This window comes from Atta cephalotes (genome assembly GCF_000143395.1).
Source record: "Atta cephalotes unplaced genomic scaffold scaffold00098, whole genome shotgun sequence".
NCBI classification, from domain to species: domain Eukaryota; kingdom Metazoa; phylum Arthropoda; class Insecta; order Hymenoptera; family Formicidae; genus Atta; species Atta cephalotes.
Window position 1 is genome coordinate 180,727 of NW_012130162.1, and position 20,369 is coordinate 201,095.

The window sequence follows — 20,369 nt, forward strand, 5'->3', positions numbered from 1 at the left end:
AAAATACATTCAAAAAGGATTGGGAATCTCTAGAAGACTGGCCTATTCGGCTTATAAAAGGGATTACTCTTTTTTATAGAACTCCTGGTCATTTTCTCCTTATGAAAAGTATATCCCTTAACTGGGCCGCATACTTACTGAATTGTAATTTCGCAATAATATATTGCAATATTTTCTACAAAATTAAAATTATAATATTTTACAATATTGTAGCAATATTTCCAATAAAATATTATAATTTTAATAGTACAGCAATATCGCTGCAATTTATGTAATATTGTGCATTATTGAAGTAGATATTGCTACAATATTGCTGCAATATTTCTGAAGATAAGTACATGGCCACAAGAGGGATATGCTACTCATAAGAAGAAATGTTCATTATTTTACTTCGTGCCCGTGGAGATTTTTGATCAAGACAATCAGAACTATAACATATTACAAATTCAGCTAAATTAGCCATTTTCCATATGTTTGGTGCGGAATCTTTTTTTTGCGGACATTTATTATTGTAGCGATATTTACTATTTTATTTTATATATATATGTATATATATACATATATATATGTATGTAATATTATTGTAATATTACTACAGTGCATAGAAATAGTATATTGCAAATATTATCATAATATGTAAAAATATTATTGCTACGAGTTTGCCGCGGACATTTAATGTTGCAGTATTTATACAATATTATTGACATATTACCATGCAATATATTACAGTAAATTTGTAATATTACTGCAAGATTATTACAATACAATGCTGGGTCATGAGGTGGGTCCGCCTCGCCCTATCCATTGGTTTGCGAAGGCGTTGTTTAGAAATGTTCTCACGTCAAGATGGAAATGAGCAGATGCATGAATCACAAGTTTTGCCTGAATTGCCATGACTGCCTGAAATTTTGTCCGATTTATATTGATGGATATTGTTAAACATTAGATAACATCGAGACGTATTAAGCTGTACAATAGCATGTGTTGACGCACAAGGCAGACATTTCGAACATTTTTCTTAATCATCCATAATTTAAAAACTAAGGTATGTAGGACATATGTTCATACATTTTTTATTTATTTTAGATTATATAGATTTTATTTATTTTATACAGATTATCTCCTAAAATATTGACATGTATTTATAAAACATTCTGTATAGTTACTTTTTTTATCAGTTATTTACAGAATATGCATAAAATAATGATCTCGTGGCATGCAGTGTTGTAACAAATATTTTCTGAAAGGTACCTACAGGTACACATATACTAAGGTGGGTCGAAAAAAAAATGAAATTTTTGAATTTTTGAAAATCGATTAGCAATATTCCCAAAACTGTCCCAAAAATATTCCATTAACTGTAGACCTCAATATGATTTAGATAAAATTTCAAATCGATTAATATCAGATTGTCCTTCGACTTTAAAACTAATATTTATGCATTTCTTGTGTCAAAATACAAAAAAAATATTTAAATTTCAATACAATTTGGTACTACTTGTTCTTTTTTGGTCGCTAAACATGAATCCGAGATCAGAAGTATACATTTCAAAATGGCGAATCCAATGACAACATGCACGGTGAGTAAAGTTCAAGACCAGTGAAAACTAAGCATTTCCAAAAGAAATGTCTCCTACAGAAGTTGCAGGGTTTTAAGCGATTTATTCACTGATCTGATCAGTCTAACCTTGGGTGGCGTCATCAAGGTCAAATCAAGATCATCGATTTTTTTTTTTTAATAGTACACCCTATTTTTGATTCCAAAATCTAATAGCCGATGTCGAGAGCTTTCTAAAACACTATAATAAATTTATTTTTTATTGAGTACTTTTCGGATTATTAAAAATTCATTTTTATGTAAAAATGAAAATAGATACAATCTCCAACTTTCTTGACAAATAATATTGTCCATGACATGATCCTGAGCTTCTATAAAAAAATATTTAAAAGATTAAACGAATTTTTTATTTTATACTAAACTACTATTTATATAATACTTACAAAAATATTTGGATAGTGATCACTTGTCATTTTATTTTTCATATTTTTTTTAAATTAGTAGTGCTTCAAATATTCGAAGATTTTTCTGGGGATTAAAATTAAGTTTATAATATAATAACGAATAAATATCTTGTACTAAATATCTTATATCTACATGCTTAAACTTAAAAGATTAAAGTTAAAAAAATTTGTGATTTCCAAAGATTTGTAATTTTTTCGTTCTAATAACGGCAATATTTTATTATCTGTATTTGCATTATCCCTATTTTCATTATCAATATTCATATTGCACATTCCATATTTAATACGAGTGTACTTTATAATTATATATAAACTCAATAAAAGTGTTACTTATAATCAAAGTTAGATGTTAAACAAATATATATATCAGAGTTGGGTAGTTAATGTTTTCTAAACTAAATTAAGTTAAAGTTAATAGCTTACAAAATTATTGGGAGTACAAATTGGTTCGGTCCGTTTTTTTGTGCATTTATTTCAAAACAAAATGAAAGTACAGATAAATTAAAATACTGTCCATCGCTGCCTACTACTTTTTCCCATCTCTCAGGCAATTTTCGAATTCCATCTCGAAAAAATGACTCGTCTTTGGAGGCGATCCAATTTTGGAGCCAATTTTTGCGAAAGAAGTGAACCGGTGACTTTCTGCATCCTTCGGAACAACCAGTAATCAGAAGGAGCAATGTCCGAAGAATACGGCGGATGCGGTAAAACATCCCATTTGAGCATTTCCAAATATTTTTTTATGACTTTAGCGACATGAGGCCGAGCGTTGTCATGAAGAAAAACTTTATCATGTCTTTGCTCATATTCCGGCCGTTTTTCTCGCAATGCATGGCTCAAACGGAATCAATTGTAGCCGATACCGATCGCCCGTAATGGAATCGCCACGTTTCAGCAGCTCATAGTAAACAAGACCCTTTTGGTCTCACCAGATACAGAGCATGATCTTCGAACCATGAATGTTCGGCCGTGGTGTTGATGTTGAGATCGATGGCAACGATTGACCGGGCTTAGCGTAGTATTTTTTCTTCTTGTCGTAGAATATCCACTTCTCATCTCTAGTCACAATTCGATGCAAAAAACCTTTTCTCTGTTGTCTCTGAATCAGCTGTTCGCAAGTGAAAAATCGTCTTTCAAGAGTTCCTCTCGGTTTCATAAGACACCCAATTTCCTTGTTTTTGAACAAGTCATTCCCATGGCTCTCAATCGTACAGAAATGGCTTGTTGAGTTACTCCCAATGATTCTGCAAACTCCTCTTGCATTTGACTCTGATCTTCTTTGAGTAATGCCTCTAATTCTTCTTCGAATTTTTTTGGCTGTCCAGAGCGAGGCTTGTCTTCAACGCTGAAATCTCCATCCTTGAAACGTCGAAACCATTCCCTGATGATATGATTTATCAGTTGGATTTATCAGTGTATTTATCAGTGCCATAAACTTCGACAAGCATTCGAGCATGGGCTTCAGCCGCACTTTTCTTCCAATTAAAAAATTAAGAAAACCAAAATCTCCCGCAAATGCTGCTTGATTAACAATTCGACATTTCAAACACAGTAAAAATCAAGGTTTTTGTATGAAACTCAAAGCGATATAAACTGAATATTATTAGCAGATGTTTTCAACCTCTCTGAAACCGCCAAAATCAGCTGTCACTATGAACCATTCACAACAGCTGGAGCTATCTTTAGGGAAACGGACCGAACTAATTTGTACTCCCAATAATAAAATTAAGTTAAAAGTTGAAGGAATAAAGAATTAACTTATTAAAGGTTAAAATTGAATTAACTTATGTTTAAAAAAAAGTTAATTTTGAAAAAAATTATTTTTGAGATCAGAATGTCTTAATTTTTCTTAAAATGATTATTTTAAATAATACTTACAAATATAGATTATTAGGTAAATTTAATTTTATATTCACATGTAAGTTACTTAAATATAATAAGAGTCATATCATAAGACGTTTTTGTCAAAATCTTGCGAGAGAAATGATTATATATTTGCATTATTTTTCTTTCTTTAATCTTTATCTAACTTTCTTTAACTTCTAGAAACGTTTGCTCATGCATGTTTATCAATTACAGTGACTAGATATTTGTTACAAAAAATATACGTAAAAATTTAGAAAATGGGTGGATGTGCAGTATTGTTTCTACAACAATTCTTCTAAGGCTCATTTCATATTTATGTTGCTAAAATATAACGTTTATGATGCCTAAAATTAATGTGATTTAAATATAAGCGGGAATTGACAAAAATCTAGCGAATTAATAAAACTACCGGCTACCGTATATATGACTCTTATTAGATCTCTTATCATAAAATCATTGAACTTTTTCTGAATTAAGTCTCTAATGTTTGACTTTATAAAAAATATTTATATTAAGAGATATAGAAAAATTTTTAATTTAAAAAAAATTAATAATTAAAGTTTAAAAGTAACTAAGTTAAGTTAAAAGTTATTAACTTTCTAACTTTCTAACTTTTTTTTAACTTTTAATTAGTTATTACTCTGTATAATATAATATGCATCTTAAATAAATTTATCTCAGAATGACTACCCGCCAATTAATCTTTCAATCAATCTAAAATATTAATAATCTTGCTAAATTTAATTAGAAGCAAGAAGAAAAACCTGTAAAGAATTTATTGCGAAAAATATTATCTTGGTCGGAGAATATTTCTGAAATAAATTTATTTAAAATAGGAGAGAATGAAAGTGCCCTCGGGCACTTTTTAGGAAAGTCTTAAATAAAATGCATGTTTATAAAGAAAATAGTATCAAGATTATATTTTATATAATTAATATTCTTAGCAGAATATCAGATCTATATCATCTTCATGCTGCTGCAGATCTGCCATTTTGATAAATAAAATTCTGAAAAAATTATTTGTTATACTTTCTTATGTGCTTAATAAAATTTAAAAAACTCATTTTTTAATAGCACGGTTCATTAAACAAAAAAAAATTCTCAAAAGTAGACCTTATTTATAGTCAGTTATATAAGTATTACCCTATAATTATTATCAAATATTAAATTTTAGACGATTCTTTAAGTGATTGCTTAGCAACAAACAGCATAGAATTAAAAGTTACTAACTAAAATAAAGGCGAAAAATTAAAAAGAATATTAAAGCAAACTGACAATCAGGAAATGAAGATGTACCACAACAGCTTAGAATTTGATAATTGACAATAAAGGAAAATAGTTAAAACTTGAAATATGCATATTACACAAGAATTAAATGAGAGAAATAATAACGAAATTTCAAAAAGTTCAAATGTTGAGAAAGGTAATTGACATAATAAAAAAGAAATACAATTACAAATAACACTCATACCTTGATTTACGCGATTTTTTTATACGTTAAGTAATTCCTAATTGCATTCCTAATTTTTATTAATAAATAAATATTTATTAATAAATAAAATATTGATATCATTACCTATTTGATATCATTAAAAAAATAGAGCTCAATCCAGAAAACTTATTAAATAATAATCAAACTGCAGCAATAACATTTGATCTTCAAAATTTATATCCGGCTGATTACAATAAAGATGCAATAAATGAGCTAATTGGCACCATAAATGGTAATTTATTGAAAATTGGATCAATTTATATCATATATCTTGAACTTTATTTTTCAATTGCTATTATTATTTTATAATTAATAGAGAAAAGTCTGCTATTATAAGATAAGCGCCTAATGATAATAGTATTTAAATTAAATTATAATAATAATAAATATTTAATATGACAATAAATATAATAAATATAATGAATATAATAATAAATATAAATATTTAATATTATCATCATCATCATCATATAGTCTCTTGATTTGTCCACTGCTGGACATAGGCCTCCTCTAGATGTTTGTTGCTGTCCTGAGCAGCTGTCATCCAATTTTTTATAACTCTTTTTAAGTCATCGGTCTATCGTATTGGAGGTCTCTCTCGGCTTCGTTTATTGGTTCTCTATGCTAGGATCTTTTTGTATCATCTGTTATCATTTGTTCTTGTAATATGTCCCGCCCATTTCCACTTTTGTTTCGCTATACATTCGATGGTATCATCCACTCTAGTTCTTTTGCGGATTTCTTCATTTCGTACTTTTATACTCGTACTATCTCTGAAACTTATATCCAGTATAGACCTTTCCATTTTACGAGTTCTTCGTAACTTCATAACTGATGTTTTAGTAAGAGTTAGAGTCTCTCTGCCATAAGTTAGGACTGGGAGAATGCACTGGTTGAATGCTTTTCTTTTCATTGGGACTTTGGTTTTGAATATATCGCGCAATTTCTCGAACATATTGAACACCCTATGGTTCTTCTTCTAAAAAAATTCTGCTGTTTAGTTGTCTCTGCTGATTCTCATCTCATGGCCAAGATAAATATATTTCTCAACAATTTCGATGATAGTATCTTCAATAATTATTTCCTCACTCGGAACAAGATTGGTCATCATTTTGATCTTGTTACAATTTATCCTCAGGTCAACTTTCTGTTGCGTATAGCATTTCTCGAACATCTTTCAAGTTGTCTGATATTAGAACGATGTCATCTGCAAAGCGAAGTTGGTTGAGTCTTTTTCAATACTAATGCCTCTATTATCTCAGTCTAACATTTTGAAAGCATGTTCTAGGACTGCTGAATAGTTTTAACAACATTGTGTCATCCTCCATCTGACATCTAATTTGATTTCTTCTTTGTGGTAGTATAGAGGTGTACAGTTGCCATAAATATTTCGAATAATATTGGAATATCTATGATCTATTCGGCATTCTTTCAAAGTCTTCAAAACAGCTGATAATTCGACTGTATCGAAGGCTTTTTGGAAGTTCACGAACATAAGAGTTAAAGTTGTACTCAATTTTTCCATTGAAGTTTTCACTGACACTGCAGATAATCATTTGTTCTATATCTTCTTCGGAATCCAGCCTACTCTCTGGCTTGATAAAAATCATTAAGTTTGATTTCCAGTCTAATTGTTAGTATTCGAGTATAGAGTTTATGTAGATGACTTAGAAGACTAATAGGTCTGTAATTTTCCAGATTTGTTTTATCTCCCTTCTTATGGAGGAGAATCATAATAGAATTGTTTCATTGGATGAGGATATTTTGACTGTAGAGACATAGATTGAAAAATTCTTGAATTTTATCTATTAGAAGACACCCTCCTAATTTTATAACTTCTGCGACTATACCATTCTCTCCCAGGGCCTTACTATTTTTCATATATTTGAGAACGTGATGGATCTCTTTCTTTGAAATTTCCGGGATATCCTCTGAGCCTTGACTTTAAACTTTGTTGAAAGTGCACTTAGATAAGTGCACTTGATTTTGATTTGTACAGCGTTGTATAGAACTCTTTCATTATATGTAACAAGTCCTTTCTTTGATATTAGATTTCCTTTTTTTTTATCCTTAAGCTGTAAAATTTCTTTCTTTCCTCCTTTAAATTTCCTTTTCATTTCTTTCACGCTCTTATTCTTCTCAATTTGTATGATTTCTTCATTTTCTATGTTCTTCTTTATGACTTTTGAGATTTCTCTGTTTAAGGCGTTAACTTTCTGTTAGTTGTTGTTTTCATCATTCTTTAATATTTTTCTTTCCATTATTTTTCGTTTCGTCTTTTGGCTGATTTTCTCACCCTGTTCCCTTTTTGAACAGAAAGTTTTCTATGCCTGTGTTATTGCATTTACTATTGTGCTGTTCAATATATTTATGTCATTTGTAATCTATGCCTTTTGTAAGGTGTTGATACATTTCTCGAAATTGTCTTCACTTATAGGATATATGTCCAATCATTTTGTATCTTTCTTGATGTGTATTTCTATTATTGCTCTAACCATCTGATGGTCACTTGTAGTTGCAAATTTATTTAGCACATTGACATCTTTGAATATGTATTTTTTATCCGCAATAAAATAAACTATTTCGTTTCGTGTTCTATTATCTGGGCTTTTCCATGTTCATCTTCGATGCTTCTTATGAAAGAAACTATTCATCTGGTAAAGGTTCCAACTCAGTAGCATTTCTCATTTAATTTATTATAAATTATAATATTTAATATGATAATAGTATTTAAATTAAATTTTACATAAAATAGTATCTAATAAAAAATAGTATAAAGCTTATTAAATTCCCTTCGCGAAATAATTTATTATTGTTTTTTAATTCAGCTTAAACTTTAATGCTTTTACCCAAAATGAACTCGGTATTTTATATGAACGATATTTTATAATAGAAGCCTTTCCTCTATTATTAACATTATATTTTTTTATATTCATTAATTTATATTAGTATTATAAAAATTATATTTCTATTCTATTAACATTTATTTCTAGGAAGAACTTTTATTGAAAGCCATTTTAACAAACAAACAAATTATAATAAAAATGAGAAAATATATCGAAGATCTACATTATGATATTCATCAAATTCAAAACATCAATAATTTACATGTATTTAATATAGTAGACGATTTACATGTATTTAATATAGAAAACGATTTTGAAATGTTATTGTAATCAATGAATAATTTTATAAATTTCGGTTCAATTTTAGACAAACAAAAAAATTGCAAAAAAATTTGTAAGTTTTTTTAAAGGATATACAGGGTAATTTGTATAAAGTGACCGATTTAATTATTAGCAAAATTTGAAGATATACAGAAAAATTATTTATACTAACATGTTATACTAACATGTTCAATACAAAGAGGGACATCACATAGTGGAAATAATTATTTTATGGACGGACACGTTGGGAATATTTCAAGGTAAACTTCATTTTTTTTTTTAAATGAAATGCCATATTTTTTTATTACATTATATGATAGCCCCTTTTAAGACAAATTCATTGATATATGTACTACATAAGGGACATTCAAGATCAATTTAAGTCACAAATTCATAGTAAAGTAAAATGTATGCCTTTCCATTACAATAAATGTTTTGTCCTTGGACTTGACGACACAGATGAATTCGGTATATTAAATGATCCACTGCTCTTTTTAGTATCTCCGGTGAAATATATTTAAGCGTTGTAATAATTCGAGCAATCATATTATCATGAGTTGTTGAAGATTCAGAATACACAATGTCTTTGACATATTTCCCACAGAAAGTAATTCAAGGGCGTAAGGTCGAATGGCGCTATGATCGTAGTGCCATGCTACAAGTCCTTTGCTTCCGATCCATCGATTATTATTATCGTGAATTATTTTTCATTTAATAAATTTTATACTGTTTTGGTAGGATGAGCAGGATCTTCGTCTTGCTTCAAAATTACATTTGTTCTCGAATATTGTATGTAATTGTACATTTTCTAACAATATTGGCAAATAGTTTTCAAGGAAATTGTGATAAATTGCATCATTTTCTTCGAAAATATAAGATCCAATTATATGGCCACTCAAATACCGCACCAAACATTTATACTCCAAATTCGTTGATTATCAATTTGTCTCATTCAATGTTGACAAATAATGCATATTATGCCGATGTATACACTAAAATGTATACATTACTCTTAAATGTCGCAATGTGGCATATGCAAATATGCCAGAGATTGGAATGGTCATTAATCTAAACATTATTTGATTATTATTATTAATAATTATATATTAGGTGTACAACTTTGTTTCCGCTGTTTTTTTTCCAAAATTCGAGGCTTTATTGTAAAAAACTGGTTATACATTTATGATTCAAAGTCCATTGCTGGCTACTACTTTCTCCCATCTTTCGGGTAGCGTACGAATCCCGCGTCGAAAAAACTGGTCATCTTTTGAGGCTATCCTCGAATCGATCCAATTTTTTACTTCTTCATAAGACCGGAAGTGCTGGTCAGCCAGGCCGTGTGCCATTGATCGAAACAAGTGATAGTCAGAGGGAGCAACCTCTGGAGAATACGGCGGGTGGGGTAGGACTTCCCATTTCAACGTTTCCAAGTATGTCTTGACCACTTTCGCAACATAGGGTCGAGCATTGTCATGCTGCAAAATCACTTTATCGTGTCTCTCGTTGTATTGCAGCCGTTTGTCTTTCAATGCTCGGCTCAAACGCATCAATTGCGTTCGATACCGATCGCCTGTTTCAGTCGGTTTTAACAGTTCATAATACACTACGCCGAGCTGATCCCACCAAATACAGAGCATGACCTTGGACGTCAAAATCACCGTTCTTGAAGCGTTGAAACCACTCACGACACGTTCTTTCACTAATAACGGCCTCACCATAAGTATTTAAGAGCATTCGATGAGCCTCAGCCGTAAATTTCTTCATATTGAAGCAAAAAATTAAAACCTCCCGCAAATGACGAGAATTTGGCTCGTAAACTGACATTTTCAATCAAGAATAACTTTATGCTGCAGACACAAATCGACTAATGTTTCTATGGGATTATGTTGATAGATGCCCAAGTTTATTGTATGACGTCTATGATCTATTTATTTCGACCATCACTTACCGCTAAAGCCATCTATAGGAAAACGGCGGAAGCAAAGTTGTACACCTAATATATATATATATATATTTAACATAATAAATATTATAACTTTTTTATTCTTAATTTTAATTTTTAAACTACGTACAATAATTTATGTTCACAATAACAATATATGTCATCCTATTTAAATTGTTTATTTATTTTAAAAATATTTGAAATACTTGAATATATATTTATATTTCTAGAATATACTTATGAAATGTAGTTATGGAAGAATGGTTGCAGTACTTTTTTTCAATGGGTTTCGGAATGCAATCTGCTCATCGAACGATTGATCGGTTTTTATCTATAGATCCATAAATAAGAATCAATCGCTCGATATATAGGCTGTATTGAAAAAAAAGTGCTGCAACCTGTCCACTGTACATGTTCAAAGTGTTTCACTTATTATAATATATAATAAAAACAAAAAAGAGTTTAAATAAATATTGGAAAAAGTAAGTAAGATCTATTTGAATTTTCTAATTGGGATCTATTTGGATTTTCTAATTGAGATCTGTCTGGATTTTCTAATCGTGGGATCTGTTTGAATCTTCTATTTAGAATCGCGTTTACAAAACATTACATTTTTGATTGGAATCTTCATAGATTTTCCAACCAGAATCCATGATTTTAGTGAGGGGGGGAAGAGGGAAGTCGAGTCAGATCCCAATTAGATTCCAAAAAATTTTATATGCGAATTCTAAATACAATATATCTACAATATATCGCCTTGTGATTGACATCCTCAAATCAAATGCCTCAATTTGACCATAAAAAAACTCTTTAATAGAAAATGAAAACGAGTATAATAAAAAAAAAAGATTTAATTAATTGAAATAAACTACATATATCAAATAAGGATAAAAATAGAAATAGAATTTCAATGAAATCATAATTGCTGATCCAAATAATTTATAATACAATATATTATTGAAAATTTTGTTATCGAAATTCGAAATAATAATACAAATAAATTTCCGGAGAATACATTTATGTATTAAATGTTGCAAATTTTCATATTAAACCTTGCGAATTGTTTCAACATTTGCTCTGTTCTGTTTTGAACATGATGGGAGACTTTTATTTGACTTTTATATTTATGTAGTTTATTTCAATTAATTAAATCACATATTTTTGTATTATGTACTCATTTTCTAATAAAGAATTTTTTATTGTCAAATTGAGGCATTTAATTTGAAGATGTCAAAACAACCAAAGCGATATATTTTAAAACTTGTAAAAAAAATTTTTCTATCCTTAAAAATGTTATATAATCCAATTAAATGCAACTTTTAAAGGCCCTGTAGAAGATCCCGGGAAAATTCCAATTAGAGAGATCTTCTGAGTTCTGAGTAAACAGACCTACAACCTACTTTGAGGGAAGTGACGATCCATTTGAATGCTTGCTAACATCGATTTTAAACTCGAAATTTGATCATTTTTTCACATTAATCGGGCTGTATTTCTTAAGGCGTATATCGTAGAGCTAAATGAATTATTGCATCATGTTTAGGAATCAGAAAAACATAAAGTACCACATTTAAAATTCGGATTAAGCCACTTTTTGCATCAAATCAATCATCATTTTTCGCGGAGTTACGCCTATTTGAATTTATGCAATATAAATTGAAATATAAATTTAATATAAATTTACTTATGCGATAATTTTGTTGATATGAGTTGTATATGTATATACAATTATACATATATCATTCACATATATATATATATATATATATATATATATATATATAAAATTATACATATATATCATATATAATGAAATTAATAAATAGCGTGTGCCTGTATTATTTTAGTAATCTGTATAAGGTGTTTGGAATTTGAATTTCAAAACTTCAGGAGCATGTAGAGGGTCGATAAACTTCCGAAAAAAAAAAGTTACTATAGAAATATTCTCGTTTTTACTTCGTTTTGAAGAAAATCGCATAAAAGATAAAACATAGTTTTCATTTTTGTATTTTCTCATTATTTATTCACATTGTATTTATTCACTTGCTTAATATAAATATTGTTCAAAATGTTTTGACCTTCTTGCAGCAATGCATCTACAAACAGCTCGTATTACAGCTAAACACAGATCTGATGATATTTGGTGTATTGCAGCCTCGATTCGATTTCTCAATTGTCCTCTTGAGTTGATTGATGACGAATAAACTTTCTGCTTCAGGGTTCTCCACACAAAAAAGTCAAATCAGTGGTGTCAAATCAGGTAATCGGGGTGGCTAAGATATTACTCCTCCACGTGCAAGAACGAAGCAATAACATTTTGTCTTTTTTGCAATTTTCTTCAAAACGAAGCGAAAACGAGCGTATTTCTATAGGGCTTTTTTTTCTTAGTTTTTCGATTGCCTAAGTTTTGATATTTAAATTTCAAACACCCTATATATATTTCATTTCAGACGGCAGCTTTGTTAAGGCTGACGCATGCGAATATAAATAAACTCTTTTATTTTGTAAATGTCGCTTTCAATTCCATGAAGAATATTTAATTATTTTCATATCACTTCTTAATTATATAACTATATTATTTAATTAAAAGACTGTTTTATTAATATTTATATAAATTTCTTGCAGTTTCAACAAACCGTATTAACTTACATACAAGACAGAGTCTGGGAATTCCATTTCTACGTGGCTAACAATTGGCCCGAGGATGCAATCTGCTTACATTTTCCCGGAATGACATTATCTGTAAGTATGAATTTCTGCTTTGATTAAGGAAGAAGGAAGTTTATCTGACGCAATTTTAAACAAAAGCAAAGTTTCGATTTTTAATATTTTTATATTATTTGAAACAACATTTCCATATTTAATTAGATTTTCTCTTTCTTAATTAGATTTTCGTAAATAAGTATTTCAAAAAGTTGTCCATTTTTAAAAGTTATTCCTTGAATTTATCTAATTTATTTCGAAACATGTGAGACTTGGGTTATCTACGTGGCCTACATATCTTTTTACGAAATATACCTATATGAGTAAATAGTTAAAAAAAAAAAATCAAAATTGTGTTGAGAAGGGCCTCGAATCATAAGAAAAGCATAGAATATAATAAGTATAATATAATTAATAAATTAAACAAAGATATAAATATAAAATTATATAAACGACCTTTTGATTCCGATCGGGTCATTATCAGTGTTAAACAATTGATAGAAATATATTTAAATTATAAACGGCTTAATACTAATAACAAGAAAAAAAGACTTCTGACATATAAATTAATAGCTTGATCGTATCCTGCAGTTATTACGTTGATATTAAGAGATTTCTTTTTCGACAATGTCATGCGCGTATTGTAAAGAAAAATCACCGATATCGATATATCATTTTGTTTTTAGACAATATTTCTTAAACAAAAGGTCAAAATAAAACTTTAAAAATACAAGTACAAACTAAAAAGTGTCTTCCATTAGATAGTATAAGCAATTTTTATAATACTGTTTGCAATTTTGCAATAATTAATTTTTTTCTGAGGTAAGCAAAAATGTTTTCAAAATGAACTCCAAAACTGACACAGTAGGCAGTATTCCTATTCTTTTTTTTTTTATAGGAATTATCTGTATAAAGTACCTACTAAGTGAATGTATATAAGACATTCCAGAATCTTTTCACTACATTATAAAACATTTTTATTGAATTATATATTTGCATATTTATTTTACGCTATTCTGCAAAATGCAAATATATGATGTGATAGTTTTTCAATAATTTTTCCATATATGCACGGTTGTCTTCAGTTCTAATAGAGCTATTTGACACTATAAAGCAATATTATAAAGATTGAATTAGCTCACAATCTGTTTTACAGATAGGTATGGCGATTTACGCTGTACCTCAATTTTTAATTTAAAATCGTATTATGAAAAAACTGAGAGAAAAAATAATATAAATAAAACTGATTTAGGAAATTATAAGCATTTAAAATAACGTAATATTATTAATAATATAGTCACTATTATTTTAAATTATGCAATTTGCAAAAGAAAATCGTAAAAATTTTATTTTTGCATTTAGTATTAATACTATTATACTATTAATACAATTATTAATACTATTAATACTATTATATATAATAATATATAATAAAGTGCAATAGTTAGTTTCTGAGAAATGGGATGTCACTTTAAGAGACCTAGATCAGTATCAGCGACTATCCTCTGTATGTACTGTATTAATATAAAGTATTGAATCCAAAGGCTCCTTATTCGATAATATCATTGCGCATATACAGTAATGGTGATTATTCGTTTCTAATATAATAAATCGCAATTAATTCATGATGGAATAATATGAAGTCAAAATCTATAAAAATGAGACAATCAATCTATTGATATAAAAATATGGATGTATGAAAGTTGATGTCTATTAAAATATAAAAAAATATAAATGTATGAAAATAATTAGACCGTACAATAAGTAAAATGATGAATTAAAAATTACCTTAAAATTCTTAAAGCGTGTTCTAATATTCATGTTTACAAATAAATCAGTCAAAAATATAAAAATGCATTGTAGATTGAGAAGCAAATTGCGATGAAACGTCTTTATTATCCGACTCAATATTGAGAAATGAAAGAAATGTTAAAGGTACGAGAGAGGGAATAAAAATTAACCGGGAAAGTAATTAAAAAAGAGGAGAGGTTTAAGATTCATGTAACAATTCTGTGTCATTTTGCCGATTTAAACTCTGTCTTGTTTCTTTATGTGTGAATCATTTATCAGATATTAAACGCTTTTTGTAGGAGAGTTCGTCATCATCTAAAATTCTTACTTTATTCCAATTATATTCATATAATTAATTTGATGATTCGTGATAACGAATAGCAAATCCGTCTTTTTCTTTATATCTGACTTGTGTTCCTAGTTTTTAACTTTCTCTTCGTTCGATTCACATAACTGGCACCACAATCCTCGCAAAATATTTTATAGACAACATCTTGATGAGAGAAAAAAATTTAGTTGACTTTTGTCTCTTTTTATGTAATTTTTTAAGATATTAGGGATAAAAAAATATCAGATAACTGCATTAATGAACTACAATATTTAATTCATTAATTATATTACATTTATTATATTTTTTATGCTTTTCTTAGAATTTGTAGCCCTTCTCAACAACAATTTCAATTAATTTATATTATTTGAGTCATATTATATTACGTATTAAAAAAAAAAAAACTAAATTGAACTATCTCAATTGGGAAACAATTCGTCGCATTATGATGAATTGTTAATTTGGAAAATATCGTAAAAACGCTAAATATCAAAAGAATGGCCTTACGAAATGGCCTTGCCACGAGTACTAACAACTCATTATTGTGTGCTTACGGACGCATCATTTCAGCATAGAAGTACAAGAGTTGACCCTATATGCTTGGCTGTCCGCCAAATTTTCGCCTTCATCTTTGTCGTCATTGAAGCGCGTGACTTACTTAATGTCACAGCTTTCAGCTTCCAAGATGATTTTATCTATGCTTTTTAGTTAATTACTACTTTCGCAACACCATAAATTCATTGATTATTTGTTTCGTACATAATACATTCTCTCACGAATTTTAAGCACGCCAAGAATCACGCTGCATCCTTTGACATTTAGCACCCGCCACATTGATCTGCATTTGTACTGCGGGCTTAACGTAAAGCGACTATTCGCATGAATCTTGCGATTTGCGATATAAACACGAATTGAAATACATATAAACGGATTGAAATTTCAATCTTTATGAACTTGCTATCTAACTTTTTAAAATCTAAGTTTTCAATTAAAAAAAATGTTAATATCTTGTTTGAAGTTGAGTGTAGTAACATTGTTTTGTTTGGTGTAGGTCCTCATATTAAAAAATATTAAATTTGAAAAAAATAACTCATCCGATTTTCAGATAAAAAATGCCAATATACACTCTAAATTTGTAACAATGAAATTTCATTGAATTGAAATTTCATTGTTGGCGTAGTTGACAAATTGAGCCAATGCTACTGGCAATGAATTTTATTACAAGGTAGTAGTGAAGATTAAAATAGAATAATGTCATTCCAATGCAATAATCAATCAAGATGCATCTCGCTCATAATAACTATAGCAAATGATATAGTGCACCTGGCGGTGCTAAATTCACTCCTTGTACTCCAGTAACATTCGACGCATCTTGCATTGTATTATCAACTAATGCTTAAACCACTTCGATTGATCAAGTGAAAAAGTTCACTCCTTATCTAAGACGAATTAATTCCAAAGCAGTGAAAATCCACTTAAAACAGTGACTTTGCTATTCACTTTATTAGTAGTGAAATTTTTATTGCTACAGATTTAGAATGTATATTGATTTAAAATTGTTTCTAATTATTTGTAATGATTTTCCGAGTGTTCGTAGTAAAGTTCATTTAAAAGTTACAAAAAATTAACAATAAACTAGAAATGCAACTTTGCCAATTTTTGAAGTATCTCAAATCCACTTGTCGCATATTCCTTATCGTTCTTAATTCGTCTAATAAATTCGTCGATAAATGGCGACTGTCATTTGCATTCTTAAACTGTTCAACTGCAGACGACCGAAAAGCAAATCAAACAACTATATTCTGAAAACAACTACATTCTGAAAAACTACGATTTTGAAAAAGATATCGCGAGCTGATTTAAGATATCTTAAAAATTGATAAGTTATATCTTTAGTTTAATTTGTTATAACTTTTAAATGACTCAACTACAAAATAAAATCAGAAAATCACTACAAATGATTCTGAATCAATAGGGTAACTCTGGTATATACACATATCAAAAACTTAATTTATTAAGTATTATTTATTATGTTTAAAAACGATAAATAAACAAACTCTATATTAGTAAAAACTTTGTACTGTCTACTATTATGAAAAAAAAAATATTAGAAATCCGAAATATTTCGTATTTCTAATAAAAAATGAACTTTTTTAAACTCTTGCCGTATATCCCATAGGAGTAGAACTCATAAAAATTCATTTTTATGTAAAAATGAAAATAAGAGGTGCAAATTCCAATAGTCTTGAGCTTGATACAAATGTTATTCCAAATCATAATTTTAAACAACATTTAAGAGATTTTAGCCGATCAAACACCTTTGGTGCTAATGCTGGCTATATTATAACTTTCAAGTTTTATATTGTAACTTGAAGAGTAACTTAATGAAAAATAACTTTATTATAGTGTTTTGAAAAACTCTTGACAACAGTTATTATTCTAAAAACTAGATTATAAAATAAAAAAATAGGAGTATTCGATTAAAAAAAGAAATCGATTTGATCTTGATCTGACTTTAGTAGCGCCACGTAAGGTCAAATTGATAAGATCAGTAAATAGATCATTTTAAGCTATACAACTTTTGTATAAAACATTTTTCTTAGAAATGCTTACTTATCAATTTGACCTTATGTGGCGCTACTAAAGTCAGATCAAGATCAAATCGATTTCTTTTTTTAATCGAATACTCCTATTTTTTATTTTAGAATCTAGCTTTTAGAATAATAACTGTTGTCAAGAGCTTTTCAAAACACTATAATAAAGTTATTTTTCATTAAGTACTTTTCAAGATATTTAAGAAGTACGGAACTTTTCATATACTCTGTATATGAAACATTATGGTATGTATCATTAGCCTGCATCAGAGCATCTAATTTATTTCTTAAATTGTAACAACAAACAACAGTAAATAAAGATTTGACCATCTTCCAGATCGTTCGAGCTTCTTTTTTGTATTTGTAAAGATGTTAATCGTATTTTTTGTGATACTTTCAGCCACACGGTTTGGTGTACGAGAGCGTCGGTGTCTTCTGTCCGAATGATCGACTAAACCTGCTTCGCCTTCTCCGAGAGGAGGACATTCTGATAGATTGGTCGAGACCTTTGTACATTAATTTCGTTCACTCCGATATTGCTGAGGAATTAACGCGTCTTTACGAAAGTACCGGCACCATCGAGACAGTGGTAGGCGATGTCTGCGCGTGCGAGTACTTTGAGCAGGAAGAGGAAAGTCAACAAGTGGACAACGAGTCCGACTCTGATGTCCAGGTGCGGCCTCTTAAAGCCGAACATGCCGAGGGAATCCACGAATTGTATCCAGCTAATGACATGGAATGTCCCGAGATTTTTCTTCGACTTATCAGGACTCTATCTGCGGCGGGAGTGTTCGTGAAGGATAGCTTAGCCGCTTGGATGGTTCAATCTTATTACGGAGCTATGTTCTCCATGCAGACCAAGCCGGAATATCGAAGAAAGGGTTATGGGACAAAGTTAGCAAGGTAGAAGAATTCTATACAGTGTTTGCAACTAATAATAATACTTAACCAAAGAGTCAAGAGAGAGTAATTGTATTGTTTTTAACTATATAAATGAAAACTTAATCGCTTATAATTAATAAATATTATGTTATATCGCGATATTGTTATGCTTATGCTTATATTCAAAATTGAAATATATAATAATTTATGTATATGAAATTTTAGGTACCTGACAAAACGCGTAGCCGAAAAAGGGTATTATCCGTTTGTAGTTATACGTCCAGAAAATGAAGCTAGTCAAAGCTTGTACAAGAAATTGGGTTTTAGACGGCTTTATCAACTCGTTCGAATGATTTTTATGCCTTTTATGTGGCGAGAGAGCGAGAACGATGCAAATATTCTTAGGGATAATTTAGAAAACGCCGTGAAACAGCTCACAATCGAACAGAGAGTAATAACGGCATTGCACGGTCAGGAGGAGAGCGAAGAAACGATACGAGATCCCATGGGAATTACGGAAGACGAGTCAATTGTCGACAAGTCCGAGAGGGGAGAAGAAGTCGAGGAACAACTTCTCGAAATCATTGATGAACAATCTGCAGAGAGGATATACGTTATGAAGAATAATGCGGACGATATAACAAACAATGATGTGCCGGAAGTTGTGGAAGTTAACAGATCTTGCGACTGCGAGACGGATGCTGGAGGTGGCAATGAATAAGTTTCTAGAAAACGTTCATGCGATAAACGACAGTCCATAAATTGGCGTTTTGTTTGCTCGAAGACACGCTCTTCGTCGTAGGACATTGATAAATGGCAAAGTATTTAAGAAAATTATAAACGGAAGTTTTTCATATACACATATGAGTGCCGAAAGTTCTTAGAAATGCTATGCAAGACTTGCTGTAACTTTCCTAACAGTTGTTTGAAATCTACTTAGTTCGATAGATATGAACGTCCATTTCCAGATAATGATAATGTACGTAGCAACTTTACGAAACACAACATACAGCGATTATGGGATTTCAGTTATATTACATAATAACAACTATATGTATATCGCTGTATTGATAGAAAAATGACACAATTTTCAGCAGAACATTTTTAAAATTGCAATAACGTTTTTAATATAAATCTTTCGCTTTACAGTCAACTCCAAATAATCTCCGAATGATCTTGACTTTAACTTTGATCCTCAAAAAGATCAAAGCCATTGACTTTTGCTCGTTATTTGTCAAAAAATTATTAATAAAATAATTATTATGAATTATTGTAAGCAATTTATGAATTGTATGCAATTTTAGTATAGTATATTCATATGTAATAATATTAAATCTTCACTTAAAAGCACAAATTTTCTCTGCTTAAAAAAAAAAGACAAATTCTCTGCTTCAAAAATACAATTTCTCTAAAAACACAAATTCTCTGCTTTAAAAACACAAAAATCATATAAGAAAATAATGTGTTTTTAAAGCAGAGAATGTTTTTTTTAAATAGACAATTTGTTTTAAAGTAGAGAATTTGTGTTTTTAAGCAAAAATTTAATATATAAAACGCATCTATATATATATATATATATATATAC

At 29.4% G+C, this 20,369-nt stretch overlaps 1 protein-coding gene across 1 annotated transcript in view; it reads left to right on the forward strand.

Annotated features, from left to right (window-relative positions):
* LOC105624979 overlaps window positions 1–19,505 on the forward strand; it is a 41,917-nt gene extending 22,412 nt beyond the window's left edge. The window contains exons 2-4 of the mRNA XM_012206322.1: window positions 13,112–13,228; window positions 18,303–18,805; window positions 19,010–19,505. Coding sequence (XP_012061712.1) covers window positions 13,112–13,228; window positions 18,303–18,805; window positions 19,010–19,505 — 1,116 coding nt within the window. The remainder of the gene's footprint in view (window positions 1–13,111; window positions 13,229–18,302; window positions 18,806–19,009) is intronic.
* The last annotated feature ends 864 nt before the right edge of the window (window positions 19,506–20,369 follow it).